Source organism: Pantherophis guttatus, chromosome 13, assembly GCF_059756535.1.
Source record: "Pantherophis guttatus breed Tessera chromosome 13, ASM5975653v1, whole genome shotgun sequence".
NCBI lineage: Eukaryota > Metazoa > Chordata > Lepidosauria > Squamata > Colubridae > Pantherophis > Pantherophis guttatus.
Genome location: NC_142075.1, coordinates 20,644,605 through 20,662,883, shown reverse-complemented (window position 1 = coordinate 20,662,883; position 18,279 = coordinate 20,644,605). Strand labels below are relative to the sequence as shown.

At 45.5% G+C, this 18,279-nt stretch overlaps 2 protein-coding genes across 2 annotated transcripts in view; both read left to right on the top strand.

Annotated features, from left to right (window-relative positions):
* The window catches only part of ZNF592 (zinc finger protein 592), a 32,271-nt gene extending 25,976 nt beyond the window's left edge, over positions 1-6,295 (top strand). Inside the window, exons 8-9 of the mRNA XM_060689448.2 lie at positions 2,729-2,846; positions 3,866-6,295. Of these exons, the coding sequence (XP_060545431.2) occupies positions 2,729-2,846; positions 3,866-4,405 (658 nt within the window). The 3' untranslated portion in view covers positions 4,406-6,295. The remainder of the gene's footprint in view (positions 1-2,728; positions 2,847-3,865) is intronic.
* A 2,719-nt stretch (positions 6,296-9,014) lies between these two features.
* On the top strand, positions 9,015-18,121 carry SEC11A (SEC11 homolog A, signal peptidase complex subunit). Its single transcript, XM_034432594.2, has 6 exons — positions 9,015-9,254; positions 11,025-11,134; positions 12,959-13,108; positions 13,990-14,109; positions 15,237-15,294; positions 17,831-18,121. Exons 1-6 carry the CDS (start codon positions 9,204-9,206, stop codon positions 17,879-17,881), a joined length of 540 nt encoding a protein of 179 aa, XP_034288485.1. The 5' UTR covers positions 9,015-9,203; the 3' UTR covers positions 17,882-18,121.
* Positions 18,122-18,279: the final 158 nt, after the last annotated feature.

The following is an 18,279-nucleotide window of genomic DNA, read 5'->3' as shown; positions in this document are numbered from 1 at the left end:
GGTTCCAAGTAATGCATCCATAGCAAACAAAACTCTGAGGCAGGTAGATTCCTCAAATAATAGTTTTATTGGATATATCATATTGGCACAGTTCTGATGAAAACCGACTCTGAAGGTTCCCGCAGTTTTCACCTAATTACAAGTAAAAGTTTTTCCCCTTCCCCAAACAGACAGTTACATGGTCCAATCAAGGTGTCATCCGGTTGCCTGGTAACATCACTCCTCCTGTCTCTGACCACCCGTAAGAATGTCCTTGGTTCCCAAGAGAAAGTATTTTGTTTTCACTATAAACCAGTTATCTCTATTCCCTCCTCCTTATCCCTCAGCTCCAGTGTGGCAACACTAAAGCTTCAAAATTGCTTCGGTCAGGTCAGCTTCAGGGTTGACGGCAGTATTGCAGGCTAACTCTGCTCACTGCCAGCAGTTCGATCCTGACCAGCACAAGGTTGGCTCCGCCTTCCATCCTGCCAAGGTTGGTAAAATTGAGACCTAGATTGTTGGGGGCAATGTGCTGACTTTGTAAACCACTTAGGGCTGTGAAGCTCTGTGAAGCGGTATATAAGTCTTAAGTGCTATTGCTATTAATTTCAGAACCGATTGCAAGTGAAACATTTGCAGTTTTAGAATTAAGCACTCACGGTTTCAAAAAAAAAAAAAAAAAGAAAAAGAAAATAAGAACACAAGGAATCTTTCCATTCAAATTAATCTCCAGGAAAGCATATTTCCAGGAAGCAGGTGGCACTTCGATTAATGGTTTGTTTTTAATATTTAATTAAAACTATATATTTTTAGTACATCTTAATTACTCAACAGAAAACAGGGTGTTTTCTGGCAATTATTCCTATATACCACAAGTCGTTCTCTTTGCAGCAAAAAAGCTGCTTTCCATCACTGATCCCTTTTGTGGTTTTAGCATTCCCTTAGTTTACCCTTTCAAACGAGAAATAAAGACTATCAGAAGCCAGTCTTAGAAAACCTACCTTGGCTACAAAGGATTCCAGTTTAAGAAAGGCTGTTTCACATCAAACGCTCACTGCCCACAACTGTTTCTTTGTACTTCTGTACATTTCCTTTTCTAACTGCTAGAGGGATTTTCATTCATGTTAGTCAGTCTGGCTAATGGGGATTCTTTGTGGAGTTTAAATCCCATACCAAGACATCATTTAAACCTCCTTCACTGACAACTGACTAACCTAGAAAAACCGTGCCAAGTTATTTTCTGTGGAAGCTGTTTCAGGTTAGAGTTGGTCCCTGCTATTCTTCCTCTGGAAAAGCATTTTAAGGAGAAGAAAAAAGTTGTTATTTTAATTGAACTACAGATGGGGAATTCTAAGCGTTGCTTTAACTGGTGCATGCGAACTGAGCATGTCTCGGTTCATATCTAATCTTGGGGTTTTAAAGGCCTCCTCTCGGGGGAGCCTCCTACATTCCTGCCACATGTTGTTAAGAAATGTAAAATTGTGGTTCCCACCAAGACCCCAGACGAAACATTAACCTTCCCATGGCAAACCTTTGATTTCCCTCTGGAAAAGAAGCCGTTCTTATCAGCTCTGAAGCTGTGATCCAAGGTCGCTTTTGATATCCCTGGAATTCAAGGCTAGCTTCCCAGCTACTAGTGGTAGAATCTTTGCTTCGGTACGTAGGTCTTTGAAAAAACAGATCTTGTTCCTGGGAGCTTTTGCTGTGAAATCACAACATTTGTGCTCAAAGACTTTCTTGCAAACAAAACTTAGTCCGCCAGTTCATCTGTCGAGAAAGTTACACGAATGTCCTTCGAGGACGTATTCAGAAGATTCAGAATAGATGGCAAAGTCACGGTCCACATATTGGCTTAGTCTTAAGATTTGTTTATTTGCAGTAAGCTTGTGTTACGTAAAATGCACGTTCCCTATCTAGGATTGAGACAAGGATGTCACATTCTAAAAAAAAAAACAAACGATAACCCTGTCATCTTGCATTTCACACTGCTTTTCCAAAATTAAGAATTCTGGGAATTGAAGTCCACAAGTCTTAAAAGTTGCCAAGTTTGGAGACCCCTGTATTAAACAAACAAGTGAATTCCTCTCATTCACCTTCAGCAAAGTCTTTTCAAGGGAGAATTTACAGTCACAGACCTTATCTGGCTTGGAGAGCTGCCAGGTCGATATCTTCAAAACTTGGCCAGGAGTCTTGGAGAGTCACAAACCAATTAGGCGAACTTAATTGTCTCCTGCAAACTCGACTCCCCTTTCGCTCCTCTTTTATTCCCTCTGGGAGGGGCCATTCAACGTCCACCTGTGGCCTTACACCCAAGTCGACCCTTGTTCTTTAGCTGTTCCCTTCGTCTGGCAACTTTGCACATGCGCACACTGGGAACAGGCTCTAGCTGTTTGTCTGCCTCACTGATGTCCAACTCCGAAGGCAGCTGATAACTGGCATCCGTCCCTGGCCCCCACTCTGCCTCCGACGCAGAGCCCTCATCAGAGCCTTCCCCAGACTCCAGGACTGGCCCATCTTCCTCCCCAACCTCCTCACTGTCCGAATCTGCTGGCCGTTGCGGGCCACAACACTCCTATCTGGATCAGCATAACGGATTTAACGGTCCCCAGGTTCCTTCTAACTCTGGGCTTCTGTGAAAATTGGGGCGGGCGGGCTGCAGAGTGAAAATAAGAGATGGGGTAGCAGGGAGAGAGACGGAGCAATCCAGTTGTATTGATGGCACTTTTTGTTGTTGTTGTGTATTTTGCAGGTATTGCACAGACGAAATCCAGACATTTCCTCAGCCATCGATGCTGGAGAGTCACATGAGCCTCATGCATGGCATCAAAAATCCAGATCTTTCCCAGATATCCAAAGACTTGACAAAAGTAATCTGCAGTGCTTTAGTTAAGATATGGAGGCGGAGTAGATCACATTCTGTCTTTTGAGTTGCCGTCTCGTTTGGAAGCTGCCTTCCAAGAGACGCCCTCTGGTTCTCTTTCCAAGAGGACCACAGGCCTTTAAATAAAATATAGACTACTTTCCCTTGTGGGTGCTGAAGACAGTGCCAGCCCTATCAAAAGATATTTCTTGTACTGTAATGAAAATTTATCCGTTCCTGCAATCATTTGGGTGTAATTTAACTCTAGCCTTTAAAAAAAAATCCCTTGCTACATTCCAAGATATTTGGTTCCAGGCAGACCCAGAGTACTTAAAGACTATATTACATCTCACTGTCTGAAACCCCTTGTAGTTTAACACCACCAGCATAAAAGATGCAGCTTTATTTCAAGGGACCCGTGTTAGATCTTTCTTTTAATTAAATGAAAATCCTAGAAAAACCTCCGAGATTAACAAGTGGTAACCAGTGATATGAAGAAATACAGCCTGGAAAAAAAATTAATCCTTAAGGCATTGTATTTGCATTTGATTCTGGTTATCTTCCTAGCAAAGCGCTGTGGGCAATTATTCAGTTAATTATATCTAAATTCCTTCCCACCCCAAATGGGAAGGTATGGGACAGGGTTGACCCCGGGGGTGCGTGGCCCCCTTCACTTGTGTCGGGGGCGCCTGTGGTGGCCCAAGTGCTCTGGGGCTCTGTTTTCGCTAGCAGAAGGCTGCAGGAGGCTGTCCCAGCCAAAAACGGAACTTGGGAGCCCGTTTTCGCTGGCAGAGGCATGGCGGGCTAATCCTTCACTGTTTCCAGGCGGCCCCACGGACCAGATCTAAGCACCCATATGGGCCGGATCCAGGCCCCAGGCCTTGAGTTCGACACCCCTGACCAAGCCATAGACAGCTTGGCGCGAGGAGGAGGAGGAAGAGATAAGGTTCTTATTGCTCTTAGCGGGCATCGTTTGGCTGGTGGGCTGATGGGTACGATAAGCATACGTACGGCTTTGTTTTTCAGACAAAATCTCCAAAGAGAGTAACCGCCGATGGTCCGAGTCCGATGGAAGCAGCCGCATCTGGATCAGACGATCCACCAGCAAAGAAACTGAAGGCAACCCGCTGGAAATGTGCAAAGTGTGGCTTTGCGACGGCCACGGAGACTGAATTTCTGGAACACATACCTCGGCACAAGTCAGACAGTTCCACTTACCAGTGCCTGCTCTGCGGCTTGTGTTACACGTCGCACCTGTCTCTGAACAGGCACCTCTTTATCGTTCATAAAGTCAAAGATCCGGAAGAAGAAGAAGAAGAAGAGGAGGAAGAGGAGGAGCAGGAAGAGGAGGAGGAGGAGGAAGAAGAGCCAGAACAAGAGAGTGCAAAAAAGATTCCGGAAATGGAAACGAGAGAGAATGGACTGGGTGAAGCCAACAGTGAGACCAGCCACAGCAGGGCAAAAGGAGATCCTTCCAAGAACAAAGACTCGGAGCGCGACCCCGCGCCCTGCAGCAAAGAGAAAAGCAGTTCTCAGAACAAACCCACAAAGTCTCCCTCTATTTAAGAGTCCGCTCAGCTGCCCCAGAAACCTTGCTTGAAGGAGGGAGGGAGGGAGGTTGTTCATTGGATGGGCATAAGGTTCAGTTCATTTTGATCGGGGAGGGAAATTAACAACGCACCCAATTGCCACCATCTCCCTAGCACTAAAGAGAAGGGGAGGGAAGAGAGAGAGAGAGAGAGAAATTAGAACAGTCTTTCTCAATCTTGGATGCTTTTAAGAGGTGTGGGCTTCGGCTCCCAGAATTCCCCAGCCAAGCTTTGCTCAAAGATGAAATCCACACCTCTTAAAGCGGCCAAGATTGAAAAAGACTGGCAGATAGGATAATCGTGGCAAGTTTTCCCCAGCAAAAAAAAAATGAAGCATTCACCTGCTGCCCAAGACTTTTTGCCTATTAGCTCAGATTTTTTAATTAAGAATACAGTCCTTTCTCCCACCCTCTTCAGCCCCCTCCCTTCCCCACTCCCTTAGCCCCAGGATGCCAGGAAGCTTCTGGCCATACCATCACTCGCTGATTTCTTTTCAAAGCAAAAATTCCACCCAGCCTGAAAAATTACCTTTCAGATACTCTGAATGAAACCTGCATCCTCCCCCCCCCCCCCCGAAGACACATTTCCAGCACTATTCAGTAGCAGGTTTTCTTTTTTCATTTCTGAGAAAACATTATAAAGGGGGGGGGCTGCTAAATCTTTGCTGTAGGGGAAAATCAGTTGCATATCCACTTGAGGATTTGCTAAAAGTTGGAGGCACAGGTATTTTTTAAAAAAACCTGCCCAAGTAAAGATTGACATCTGTTGTAAGAAAGAATAAGAACAGGAAAAAAAAATTGTGAGGCTTGCATTTCTGGATCTTTGGGCAGTCTCTTCTCTTCCATGGTTAGCAACCCTCCTTCCTCAGATCCGGGGAGCAATGTTCATCGCTCCCCTGACTGTCAGTGATCAGAGCTGCTTCCAGTCCTGGTTGAAAAGTATTGAGGGCCAGGAGAGGGACAGATTGGCTTGCCTTATTTTCCTTCTAGTATGGTCCCAGAAGATTTTATATATATATATATATATATCAGTTGGGATGCAAAAATTGGAAGATAAAAGAAGCCAGAAGTCTCTCTTGATCAGGGGGGAGCAATTACGGGGACGTTAGGACCAGCTGGCTCAGGAATTCTGGGAGTTGAAGTCCACAGGTCCTAACGTCCCCGTAGTTGCTCACTGCTGCCCTTTAGAACGTCCTCTGCTTGTCGGTTCAGAAAACACAAGAATTTGGGGCTGATGAAGTTTATTCCATGAGGAAGGGGAGGGGAAATTGCAGTCCGATCCTTCCTCAAATACACCTGCTCTTCCAAAGCACACCTTTTCCCTCCTCACCCCTTTCCAGGTTTTTTTTTTTTAATCTCGGTTGCCCCCCCCTCCCCACATTAATTGGAGATTGCTTTCCTCCCCTTTAACCTTGATTCATTTCCCCCCATCTGTGGCTTCCGCCCCACTCCCGCCTCGCCTCATGTGCTTTTCCTCACGCTTCGTATAATATTTACTTTTTGTTTGTTTGTTTGTTTGTTTTAATATGGTTGTTATGTTTCAAGTCGGACACCCTGCTCATGGTTTACTATAAATAATTTAAAAAGGAAAAAAAAAAATATTTTACCCTATTTATCATATGGCCATTTGAATTTGCTCACTTTCTCGTCCGGACGTGTTTTGATAAAACCCTTTGTATTTTTTGATACCGTGTACATTTTAGTCTAGGGGAATGTTTTACAAGTTAGCCTAGCTATAGTTAACAAATAGCAGGGGGCAGGGAGGACATTCCTCCCAAGCCATCACATATCTATTTAATCTGCAGTGGCATCTGTGCCTTGCTATAATGTTTACTTCAAAGTATTTCAAATAAAACCATCTAATAATGGAGTGGCTTCCAACCTCCCTTCTCTGACCTTGCAGCTCTCTCCCAAATCCACAATGACCCTTCAGACCAGTGGTAGGTTGCTACAGGTTCGGTCCGGATCTTGCAAACTGGTAGTAACGGCAGCGGGAGGTTCCACCCACCTGCCCGGATGTCATCACGGATGTTCTGTGCATGCGCAGAAGCTTCTGTGCAGAAGCATCTCGAGTGCGCGCACACTCCCGTTGCGAACCGGTAGCAAAGGTAAGTTGAAACCATCCGTGTTTCAGACCCCATGCTGGACATTCATAACAGAGCCTCAAGTACCATAGTTAACTTGATCTCAGTGCTTAGACCAGGGGTGTCAAACTCAAGGCTCGCGGGCCGGATGCGGCCCACCGGGTGCTTAGATCTGGCCAGCAGGGCCGCCCTGGAAACAGCAAAGGACCGGCCTGCAGTGCCTCTACCAGCAAAAACAGCTTTGTTTTCGCTTGTAGAGGGTTGCGGGAGACCACCGCAGCTGAAAATGGAGCTCGGGAGCCTGTTTTCTTTGGCAGAGTACTTAGGCCACCACAGGTGACCCTGTTGTGGTCCGCCAGCAGCCTGCGGAGCTGGCATCGGAGTCGGACAGCGCTAAGGCTGAGGAAGAACATGGGCCAGTCCTGGAGTCTGGGGAAATCCCAGATGAGGGCTCTGCGTCGGAGGCAGAGATGGGGCCAGGGCCATCTGGGAGTGATGTGCAGACTTCGGAGCCTCCAGAGGCTGACAGCAGAGAGGCAGAGGAACAGGAGGAGCCTGTTCTTAGTGCATGCATGAGAAGAGCTGCCAGAAGGCAGGAGCAGTTAAAGCAGAGAGGACGACTCAGGAGGAAGGCCAAGAGATGACTGGCCCCTCCCATAAGGCTTAAAAGACCAGCAACGGCTCTTGGCCTCTTTGCCGGAAAACAACCGTTGAGAGATTTGCTTCATGTTTGGCTGTAGTTATTTCTTCTGTTCCTGAACTGTTGCCAAGAAAAGCCTTTGGCAGTTTGCCTAATTATCCCAAGGTCAGAGATAAACTGAAGAACAGTGTTTTGAGGACTTTGCTTTTATTTAATTTGGAATATGCTGAGAATGAGTTAATTCTCAGCTGTTTTAATAAAATCTGTTTGTTTTTTGGAACTGTTTTGCATTTAATATCAACTACATGGACCTGGGTCACAACAGACCCTGACACAAGTGATGACGAACTGGCCATGCCCCCCCACCCCCAGCCACACACACATAGACACCCAAGGTCAAACACAACCCTGATGCGGCCCTCAATAAAATAGAGTTTGACACCCCTGGCTTAGAGGCTGTAATGCAGAATACAGGTAGTTCTCGGTTTACAACCGTTCATTTAGTGACCAAAGTTACAACAGCACTGAAAAAGGTGACTTACGACCTTTTTCCCCACACTTAACGATGTTGCGGCATTCCTCACTGTCAGTGAGCCACATTCAGATGCTTGGCAACTGACTCATGACGATTGTCGTGTCCCCGGAGTCTTTTTGCTACCTCCTTGTACAAGCAAAGTCAATGCCAGATTCACATGTTCCTAACTTAACTGTGGTGATTCACTTAAGAACTGTGACAAAAAAGGATATAACGTGGGGCAAAACTCAACTCTCGCGCTTAGCCACAGGAATGTTGGGCTCACTTTTGGTCGTAAGTTGAGAACTTCCTGTGTAGCCTTTCACAAGAACACCACTGGAAGACGGATCTTCCATGAAGTAGGTGCTTTCTGCACACTGCATTCATATGGCAGTCAACCACAAAGACAACAGAATTGAATAGAATTCTTTATTGGCCAAGTGTGATTGGACACACAAGGAATTTGTCTTGGTGCATACGCTCTCGGTGTACATAAAAAGACAAGATACATTCGTCAAGGATCATAAGGTACAACACTTCATGATAGTGATAGTGATAGGGTACAAATAAGCAATCTAATCATACTAGAAAACAATATAAATTGTAAGGATATAGAATTAGAATAGAATAGAATAAGAATGGAATAGAAGAATGGAATGGAATGGAATGGAATGGAATGGAATAGAATGGAATAGAATAGAATAGAATAGAATAGAATAGAATAGAATAGAATAGAATAGAATAGAATAGAATAGAATAGAATTCTTTATTGGCCAAGTGTGATTGGACACAGAAGGAATTTGTCTTTGGTGCATACGCTCTCAGTGTACATAAAAAGACAAGATACATTCGTCAAGAATCACAAGGTACAACACTTAGTGATAGTCAGAGGGTACAAATAAGCAAATAAATCATACTAGGAAAGCTGGCTGGGGAATTCTGGGAATTGAAGTCCTCCAGGCTTAAAGTTGCCAAGGTTGGAGACCCCTGGTTCAATGGACAATTTTCGCCTTTCACTTAAAAGACACTTGAAACTGGAGTCATTAAGAATTTTGCAGGGAAATTTTATTGCATTGCAACAAGGCACGCCAGTTTCGCCTGGAAATCTGCAATAATAATAATAATAATAATAATAATGATAATAATGATAATAATGATAATAATAATAATAATGATAATAATAATAATAATAATTCCCCTTTCATCTGAAATCCGATTTTCAAATTAAAGGAGAAAAAAAAACCTCCCCAGGAGGACTTCGCATCAAGCTCTCCTTAGCAAAGAATGCCGCTCTTGCCCCCACCCCACCCCTGCTCACGCTCCACCCCTCGCGCAGAACCGGAAGTGACGTCGTCCCCCCCTGCAGTCCTCAAAACACGGCTCAATTCGGGCCGGTCTAGGCGAGCCACGAGATCTCTATTCCAACACACACAGAGACGGAGACCAGCTTGGCCGGATATTGGTGTCGGCGGCCGGAAGCGGAAGCAGGGTGAGACGGTCGGGGTCTTCCCGGCTGCAGCCACACCACGAACGCCGGGATGCTGTCGCTGGACTTTCTGGACGATGTTCGGCGGATGAATAAGCGGCAGGTTCGCAAGGGAGGAGGAGGAGGAAGGGGCGGTGGTCGCGGAGGAAGGCTTTGCTCTCCGGTGGGGGGGGTGGGGGGGGCTGCTGGACCCCCCCTCTCCTCCACCCCCCCCGCCCGTTGAGTTTGTAAAGCCGATGTGCATGCTGGGTACGTCACGTGACCAAGAGGGACTTTCCCCCCCCCTCCTCTTTCTGCTCCAAGAACAGCCCAGGCTCCTTCCTTCCACAGGAGGGCTGGGACTACAGATCCCATCCTCCCCAGCAGGCGTGGCTGAGGAGCATTGGAAGGTCCCAGATCCCGTGCAAGATACTTAGGAGGACGCAAAGGGGTGGGGGGTGGGGGTTGCAAAGGAACCAATGGAGAGGGGGAGGGGCTGATATTCTGCCCTTTATTCTGTATTGTGTATCAGAATAACCAGAGTTGGAAGGGACCTGGGAGGTCTTGTAGTCCAACCCCCTGCCCAGACAGGAAACCTCTACACCACTTCAGACAAAGGGTTGTCCAACATCTTCTTGAAAACTTCCAGTGTTGGAGCATTTACAACTTCTGGTGGCAAGTTGTTCCACTGGCTAATTGATTTAGGATTAGAGAATAAGAGAGTTGGAAGGGGCCTTGGAGGTCTTCTATCCAACCCCCTGCTCAGGCAGGCAAACCCCTACATCACTTCAGACAAAGGGTTCTCCAACATCTTCTTGAAAACCTCCAGTGTTGGAGCATTCGCAACTTCTGGTGGCAAGTCGTTCCACTGGTCAATTGTCCTCACTGTCAGGAAGTTTCTCCTTAATTTCAAGGTTGCTTCTCACCTTCGTTCGTTTCTGTCCGTTGCTTCTTGTCCGGCTGCCGGAGTCTTGCATTTTTGGGGTAAAATAACAACGGTTAAGTATGTTCCTCGCCTTGAGTTATAAATAAAAAGGAATAGTAATATGATTGATGTGTGAGTGCTATGACGGAGCTTGAATGGCACAGCAAAAAAGAGCAGGCAGGCTGAGGGCCGTGGATGGGAGGAAGGAGACGGATAACAGAAGCCAGGGGCTTGTCGCCTTCCTAATCCAAATTTTACCAAAAGGATTTTTCTTGAACCCCCATCTTCATTATGTGTGATTCAAGGCAGTGAACATACCTATTTAATGCTTGGGCCATCTTCTTTTCCTCACAACAACAATCCTGTGAGGTGGGTTGGACAGAGAGAGAGGGCTGGCCCAAAGTCACCCAGCCAGCTTTCATGCCTAAGGCAGGACTAGAACTCACCGTCTCCTGGTGATTGGCCCAAAGTCACCCAGCCAGCTTCCATGCCTAAGGCAGAACTAGAACTCCCAAGACTCCTGGTGATTGGCCCAAGGTCATCCATCCGGCTTTCATGCCTAAAGCAGAACTAGAACTCCCAAGACTCCTGGTATTGGCTCAAAGTCACCCAGCCAGCTTCCATGCCTAAGGCAGAACTAGAACTCCCAAGACTCCTGGTGATTGGCCCTAAGTCACCCAGCCAGCTTTCATGCCTAAAGTGGGACCATAACTCACCTGGTTTCTAGCTATACTTAAGAAATCAACTAAAAGACATGTCTGCTTGCAGTCCCGAGTGGGTACTATTGACCGTAACAAGACTTTTAAGCGGTGGCTTCTCCTTTGCAAAGGGGGGGGGGCATTGCCTTTGAAGATACACCCAAAGAAAAGTGTTATGCATTGTGTGTGTGGGGGGGGGGTCTTTGTGTTTTGCAAAGGACTGTCTTGAATCCCCATCATAATCCTTCCCCCCCCCCTCACCTCTTCCCAGCTGTACTACCAGGTTCTGAACTTTGGGATGATCGTTTCCTCAGCGCTGATGATCTGGAAGGGGTTGATGGTGGCAACGGGCAGCGAGAGTCCCATCGTCGTTGTCCTGAGGTAAAATATTTCTGGTAATCTCGGGCTCAATCCATTCTATTGTGTGAGATTAGGAAGGACGGGGCGGCCATCATAGTTTTTTGGAAGGGGGGGCATGGCGTCTGCTAACATAGCATAATCTTTGAACAATTATGATCTTGACGAGGGCAAAGTTTAGGTTTTTACAGCTTGGTCTTGTGACTTGGTTTATGGGCCCTACTTGGAGTAACACGGCCATCCTTCTGTCAGAGAATCTGTTTTCAAATATAAATAGTCCTCGGCTTACGACCCCAATTGAGGCCAGAACTTCCATTACTAAGCAAGGCAGTTGTTAGCGAATTGCACCTGATTTTACGGCCTTTTTTTTTTTTCCACCAAGTAAACCCCTGGGATTATTAAGCGAATAATGCAGTCATTAAATTTCGGTGCTGCTGTAACTTTGGACAGTCATTAAACAAAAGATTGTAAGTCAAAAGGACTACCTGTATTCACTGAATAATCAATGCAAAGTTGATTGTTTCCCGTTTATTCTGAGCAAGAGTATCTGTAGGCAGCTGCCTTTGAAGCAGCTGCTAGTCTTGTAAGGGACAGTGATACAAATACATTCCAGATTATAGCCTCTAGAAACCTAATGTGCATTCAGCACAAAGCTCCATACTCCCCCCTACCTTTTTTTTTTTTATAGAAATGAAAAGGTAAGGTACTCCTTACCTTGCAACTGAGTTGACGTGATATCAGAGAGAAAACAGATGGGCAAGAATAGAAAAGAAAGCACTTCTTTGCATGCTTGAAACGAGGAGCTGTTATCGAGTACAAAATGAGCAAGCAAAACGCTTCCATCTGTCGGGGAAGGCAGCTGGTGGGGAAGGCAGAAAGATACAATCCCGTGTGCAACCACTTGGCACCTACAGTACAGAGTGGGCTGCACGCCTTTGTGCCAGAAAACCAGAAAGCAGCCTTCTTGTCTAATTCCTCTAGTAAATGTACCCAGGGTGTAATTTTCTAGTGTTTCTTCCAACTCCTAAAGTCCACTTGCATGGTTTAGGACCGTGATGGTGAATCTATGGCAGGCGTGCCAGAGGTTGCATGCGTGCCAGAGGTGGCACGCAGAGGCCTCTGTGGGCATGTGCGCTGTCGCCAGCTGCTCTTCTGATTTCCGCTGCGCATCTTCACGGGCACTGGAGCGCCTGAAAAATGCCAAAAAACCAGGCGTGGAGTGTAAGATTTATATACCAAGAGTGTAATGCAATCACTTTTACGAAGGATTTGCTATTAGAATAGCAGTTACAGTATAAAGAAGAAAAGTGAAACACGTAGAAAAAAATGAGATATGCAAAAATTATCACCCTAGAAAAAACGAGATATACAAAAATGATCCCCATGTCAGTTGATACTTAGTTGGGTAACCTTTAGCATGAATTACGGCCTTACGAAATCTTCCCATAGAGTGAACCAAGTCTTTTCGTTCTGCAGCTGTTCTAATGTGAAACCAAGATTGACTGAATAAAACTTATTAAGTGGGTTTTATTGCTGGGTCGCTTCTGACTCACAAGTTTCTTTGGTCGGCTCCATAGATTTTCAATTGGGTGAAGGTCTGGGCTATTCCCAGGCCATTCCAGCAGTGGAATAGGATTATCTTGAAACTCCAAAAAAAAAAAAAAAAAGTGGTGTTATTAGCCATCAAACCTCAAAAATACACTTTTCCCAAAAGGTTTCCACAATTTTAGACACTACTGTATGTGTCTCTAATCCTTGAAAACTGAGAGAGCCAATACTCACCTGAAGGCAAAATGCAGAATTTGGGGTATTTTTTTTTAAATTAACCGATGTTTTTTTATCTTCCAGTGGCAGCATGGAGCCCGCCTTTCACAGAGGAGATCTCCTGTTCTTGACCAACCGCATTGAAGAGCCGATCAGAGTGGGGGAAATCGTGGTCTTTAGGATAGAAGGGAGGGAAATTCCAATCGTGCATCGGGTCCTGAAAATCCATGAAAAGTACGTCACGGGCTTTGGAATGTTGATAGTCGCGGGCGTCTCTTGTTATGTCCGTTTTCACTGTGTCCTTTCACAAGTGCTGTCCCTGTCCCAGTCTTTATGATGGCGTGGAGAATTGGAAACGGGTTTTATCCTCGTCCATTTCTTCTCTCTTGCTATTCATAATTCTGATCACCCTTTGTGCATGTTGGGGGAAACTTATATTTTACTTGAACCAGCAAACTATGGTTTAAATCAGTGTTTCTCAACCTTGGAAGCGCTGGCTGGGGGATTCTGGAAGTTGAAGTCCACCCATCTTCAAGCTACCAAGGTTGAGAAACACTGGTTTAAATGAACCTCTCCAGGCAAGATTTGTAAACAAAGCACCATTTGTGGAATCTTGTTAGGAGGGGCAGTACAAGCCAGAGTTTGCTACAAAGCGTGGTTCAGTTAAACAAGGATCCGTCCATCACACTTGGAGACTGAGAGCAGAAGATTAAGGAAGGTTTAACATCTGAATGCATATTAATATGGTTTGGAAATGATGTGGAAGAACTGACAGGAAGGGTGTTATTTGAGGAAGGGAGTGGGGTGCTAACTTTAGACTAGCTTTGCCAAATGTTTACAATCCTGGATTTTAGTGTGGGATCAGTTTCTGGGCCTAGGATCCTAAAATAGGCTTAACTTTGTGGAAGGAAAAAGGGGGGTAACCACAGGCATCCACATCTCGCAACCCCCCTAACAAAACTTGGAGGAAGAAACCAGTTTAAAAGCTTGAGCCTGCCTACTGGTGTAAGGTAACATATTCACTTGGCATCTTCGTCCCTCCTCACGATGTGATTTGCATTCTGTTTTGTCCACTCGTTAATTGTGGTCTCTCTCCCCAACCCCCACCATGCCAGACAAAACGGCGACATCAAGTTTTTGACCAAAGGCGACAATAATGCAGTTGATGATCGAGGCTTATACAAACAAGGACAACACTGGTTGGAGAAGAAAGATGTGGTTGGAAGAGCAAGAGGGTGAGTGAGGCGCCAGCCAGCAGGCGGGCGTTGTAAAAATGGGCATTCCTTCCTGGCATAACCTCTCTCTTGCAGAGGTCAGTCCTGTCCCCCGCAGTTGGTTATTATCTTCCTGTTTTCCCAAAGGTGTTTTTTCAAAAGGCCACTGGACTTTCTTGGGGAGGGGAGTAAGGAGTTCCTTAAAAAAACATTTCACTTCTCATCCAAGAAGCTTCTTCAGATCTGACTGAATGGTGGGAATGGACAGATTTACCATATTTTTCGGAGTATAAGACAAAGCTTTTCTCCCCGAAAAAGTGGGTGAAAATCTGGGTGTGTCTTATACTCCGAATGTAGCCCTGCCCAGTCACTCAAACGGAGGTTTCAGAGGCTGAAAAAAGCCTCAGAAATGAAGCTTCAGAAAAAAAGCCTCCAAACGGAGTTTCAGAAAAAAAGCCTCCAAAACAGAGCTTCAGAAAAAAAGCCTCCAAAACAGAGCTTCAGAAAAAAAGCCTCCAAAACAGAGCTTCAGAAAAAAAAGCTTTTTTTCTGAAGCTCTGTTTCGGAGGCTTTCAGAGGCAGAAAAAAAAGTTTTTTCTGAAACTTTTCAGAAGTTTCAGAGGCAGAAAAAAAAGCAAGGCACAGAGCTCAGAACCAAGGAACCTGTTGCTAAAATTCACCACTGGGAACAGCTGATTGGGGGTATTTCGGGAGGCTGATCCACCCGCCAATTAGCTTTTTTATTATTTTCCTCCCCAAAAACTAAGGTGCGTCTTATACTCTGAAAAATACGGTATATTCTTTGGAGTTCTGTAGTCATGAGCACTCTGAAGATTGGGTTTCAAGGGGAAAAAAAACCAAGGATGTCTAATTGCCTTTTGAAAAGCATGGGATAACCATGCGAAGTCCAGGAGGCAACTGGACTTCGTTTTTTTCTTTTGAAGACGTTTCGCTTCTTGCCCAAGAAGCTTCTTCAGCTTCTTGGATGAGAAGCGAAACATCTTCAAAGGCAAAACAAGAAAAGTCAAGTTGCCTCCTGAAAAAGCATCTTTAGGACGACCATGATCTGGATGACTGAGAATCTCCATAGACTTTTATTATTTCAGCCAGTATAGTGTCTAAACTGGATGATTTTGTTTCTGTTTTAGGTTTGTGCCGTACATTGGAATAGTAACCATCCTAATGAATGATTACCCTAAGTTCAAGGTAAGACTTTGGGTTCGTTTGCTCTCTTGAAGCGACGCATTGTCGTCGGCAAAGCAAAACCACCATTCAGACAATGCATGGAAGCGGGCGGGTTCTCTTCTCATCAAACTCCTGCTGAAACGTCCCAAAACCACATTCAAGCAGGCAATGATGGTTTGATGCAAACAACTACTGTTTCTGGCTTTTCTAAGTCTTAGGAGATTGGTTTGAGACATAGATTGGGGTTTCAGAAATGCCAGAGAACAGGGACGATTCTCACCCTGGCCATCACTTCTTTACCCTCCTACCAGTGGTGGGTTCCTCCCGGTTCGACCTGGTTCGGCCGATCCGGTAGCGGTGACGATATGACGTCACCGAACCGGTTCTCTTTGTTTGGGAGCTGGGTCCTCCTGGCCCTGCATTATTCTTACCTTTTATTTGGCCCCACCCCCAATCTATTCGCTGCCTCCTGAGTCCCAGCTGATCGGCTAGAAGGAAAAAAACTCTTGCCGCGGAGCTTCAAAGGGCCACCCTACAGCTGATCAGTGTTAAAAGGCAGTGTGGTGGTAGACCAGTACGCTCGAAAAACAAATGGGTAGACCGGTGCCTCCAAGAACAAATGGGTAGACCGGTGCCTCCAAGAACAAATGGGTAGACCGGTGCCTCCAAGAACAAATGGGTAGACTGGTGCCTCCAAGAACAAATGGGTAGACCGGTGCCTCCAAGAACAAATGGGTAGACCGGTGCCTCCAAGAACAAATGAGTAGACTGGTGCCTCCAAGAACAAATGGGTAGACCGGTACAGCTCTGCAAGCAGTTAAAAGCCTGGTAGACCAGTACCTCTGCTAAATCCTAAAGAATTGTCACGTGACCATCAAACCACACCCACAAAATAAGCCACGCCCACAGAACCGGTAGTAAAAAAAATTAGAACCCACCCCTGCCTCCTACCATCGGGAAGGAAATATAGAAGTATAGACAGCCGCACAAACAGACTGAAGAACAGTTTTTATCCGTGGGCTGTCAGAGGACTCCTGAATGAGAAATAACATCGTAACTACGTAGTATGATGGGACTGCAGGGCCGGGGCAACGTGTAACGTGTTTACACTGGTGCAATAGGACTGGGTGTTTTGTTAATATGATTTATTGGGTTAGGGATTTTCTGTCTTCGCTGTGAGTTGTATTGTGTTGACGGGGGGGGGGATGCATTGAGGGAGGTCAACCAATCTCATAGTACATAATGTTGTGCACTGACAATAAAGACTTGAAATGAATTGAATTTAAAAAAAAATAAACGCTGAGCTTCAAGTAGAATAGATAAGGCACACCAAACCCCTGTAACTTTTTTTCTTTTTTAATGTTTAAACTCTTCAAGAAAGGATGCCTGTTTGAACCACCGGCCTTGCCTTGTCCCAAGCTTGCTTTCGCTATTCCCTGAGCCCATCCATCCGACAGATCCTCTTTGGGTTTCTTTCCTTTCATCTTAGCATAACCATGCATTCAAGTTCGCAGAATTAGTTACACGTTAGCGGTGTGCTGACGTGAGCTTATTCTAGAAATCTTGATTGAAAGATGAAAAGGAAGCCGCCTGAAGGATGATGTGAACCCACCCCCAGAACTGGCAAACATATGCCTAAGATTGTGCCGTTTGGGGTGTTTTATGATTTTGCTTTCATGCCTAAATTGGGGATTGGAATCACTGTAAAATTCCTGCATCGCATTTGAAACCATTTAATGAGCCGCGGTGGCGCAGTGGTTAGAGTGCAGTACTGCAGGCTACTTCTTCTGCTGACTGCTGGCTGCCAGCAATTTGGCAGATCGAATCTCACCAGGCTCAAGGTTGACTCAGCCTTCCATCCTTCCGAGGTGGGTAAAATGAGGACCCAGATTGTTGGGGGCCAAGAGGCTGACTCTGTAAACCACTTAGAGAGGGCTGTAAAAACACTGTGAAGCGGTATATAAGTCTAAGTGCTATTGCTAAGTGGGAAGGAAGGAGCGAGCATGATGGCTCACTGCTTAGAATGCAGTATTGCAGGCAAACTCTGCCCACAGCCAGCAGTTCGATCCTGACCGGCTCAAGGTTGACTCAGCCTTCCATCCTTCCGAGGTGGGTAAAATGAGGACCCAGATTGTTGGGGGCCAGAGGCTGATTCTGTAAACAGCTTAGAGAGGGCTGTAAAGCCCTCTCTAAGGAGCCTGAGTGGCGTAGGAGGCTAATGCCTCCTAAGGCAGCATTTAACATCCAGCTGCCTTGCAATTACTGTGAGTTCAAATCTCACCAGGCTCAAGGTCGACTCAGCCTTCCATCCTTTCTAAGGTGGGTAAATTTCTGACCCAGTTTGTGGGGGCAATAAGCTGACTTTGTATAAATATACAAAAGTATGAAGGCTATATTGCTTAACGCACTGTAAGCCGCCCTGAGTCTCCGGAGAAGGGCGGCATATAAATCAATTTTTTTTTAAAAAAAGCACTATGAAGCGGTATATAAATCTAAGTGCTAATGCTAGTGCTATAACGCTCCAAATATTTCTGTCTTACTCTTTTCTCCCCACCAGTATACGGTCCTTTTCCTCCTGGGCTTGTTCGTCCTCGTCCATCGAGAGTAACCCATCACCGGCGGAGGCGAAGACCACCCCCTCCGAGTAGGCTGGGATGTGAAGTGTGTCCATTTCGCTGCTTCTTAATCCGGATTTGGGCGTGGTTTTTTTTGTTTTGTTTTGTTTTTTTGTTTTCTACGACTGCTGTGTCCTGGGCAGGTTGATCTCAGTATTTTGAAAAAGTTTGTCACACTTTAGCATTTTTGTACCTCGGTGAATTTTTATATTAAAAAAAAGAAAAAAAATTAAGCCAAAAACCTCTTTTTTTTTTTTGCTTTTTTTTTGCTTTTTTCTGAGCTTACTGGTCCTTTTTTTTTTTTCAACTGACTCCGTTGAAAAGTGTGAAAATCTTGTTTCTAGTTAATAGCTGGAGATGCTCCCAGGGAAGAGCTGTCTCCTTCCAAATA

What these genes read in the sequence shown, in the direction of transcription:
- SEC11A (XM_034432594.2), top strand. Translation starts at nt 9,204, where the DNA reads ATGCTGTCGCTGGACTTTCTGGACGATGTTCGGCGGATGAATAAGCGG. An exon ending in GTCCTGAAAATCCATGAAAA is followed by an intron (nt 13,109 to 13,989) that starts GTACGTCACGGG and finishes CCACCATGCCAG; the next exon opens with ACAAAACGGCGACATCAAGT. An exon ending in ATGATTACCCTAAGTTCAAG is followed by an intron (nt 15,295 to 17,830) that starts GTAAGACTTTGG and finishes TCTCCCCACCAG; the next exon opens with TATACGGTCCTTTTCCTCCT.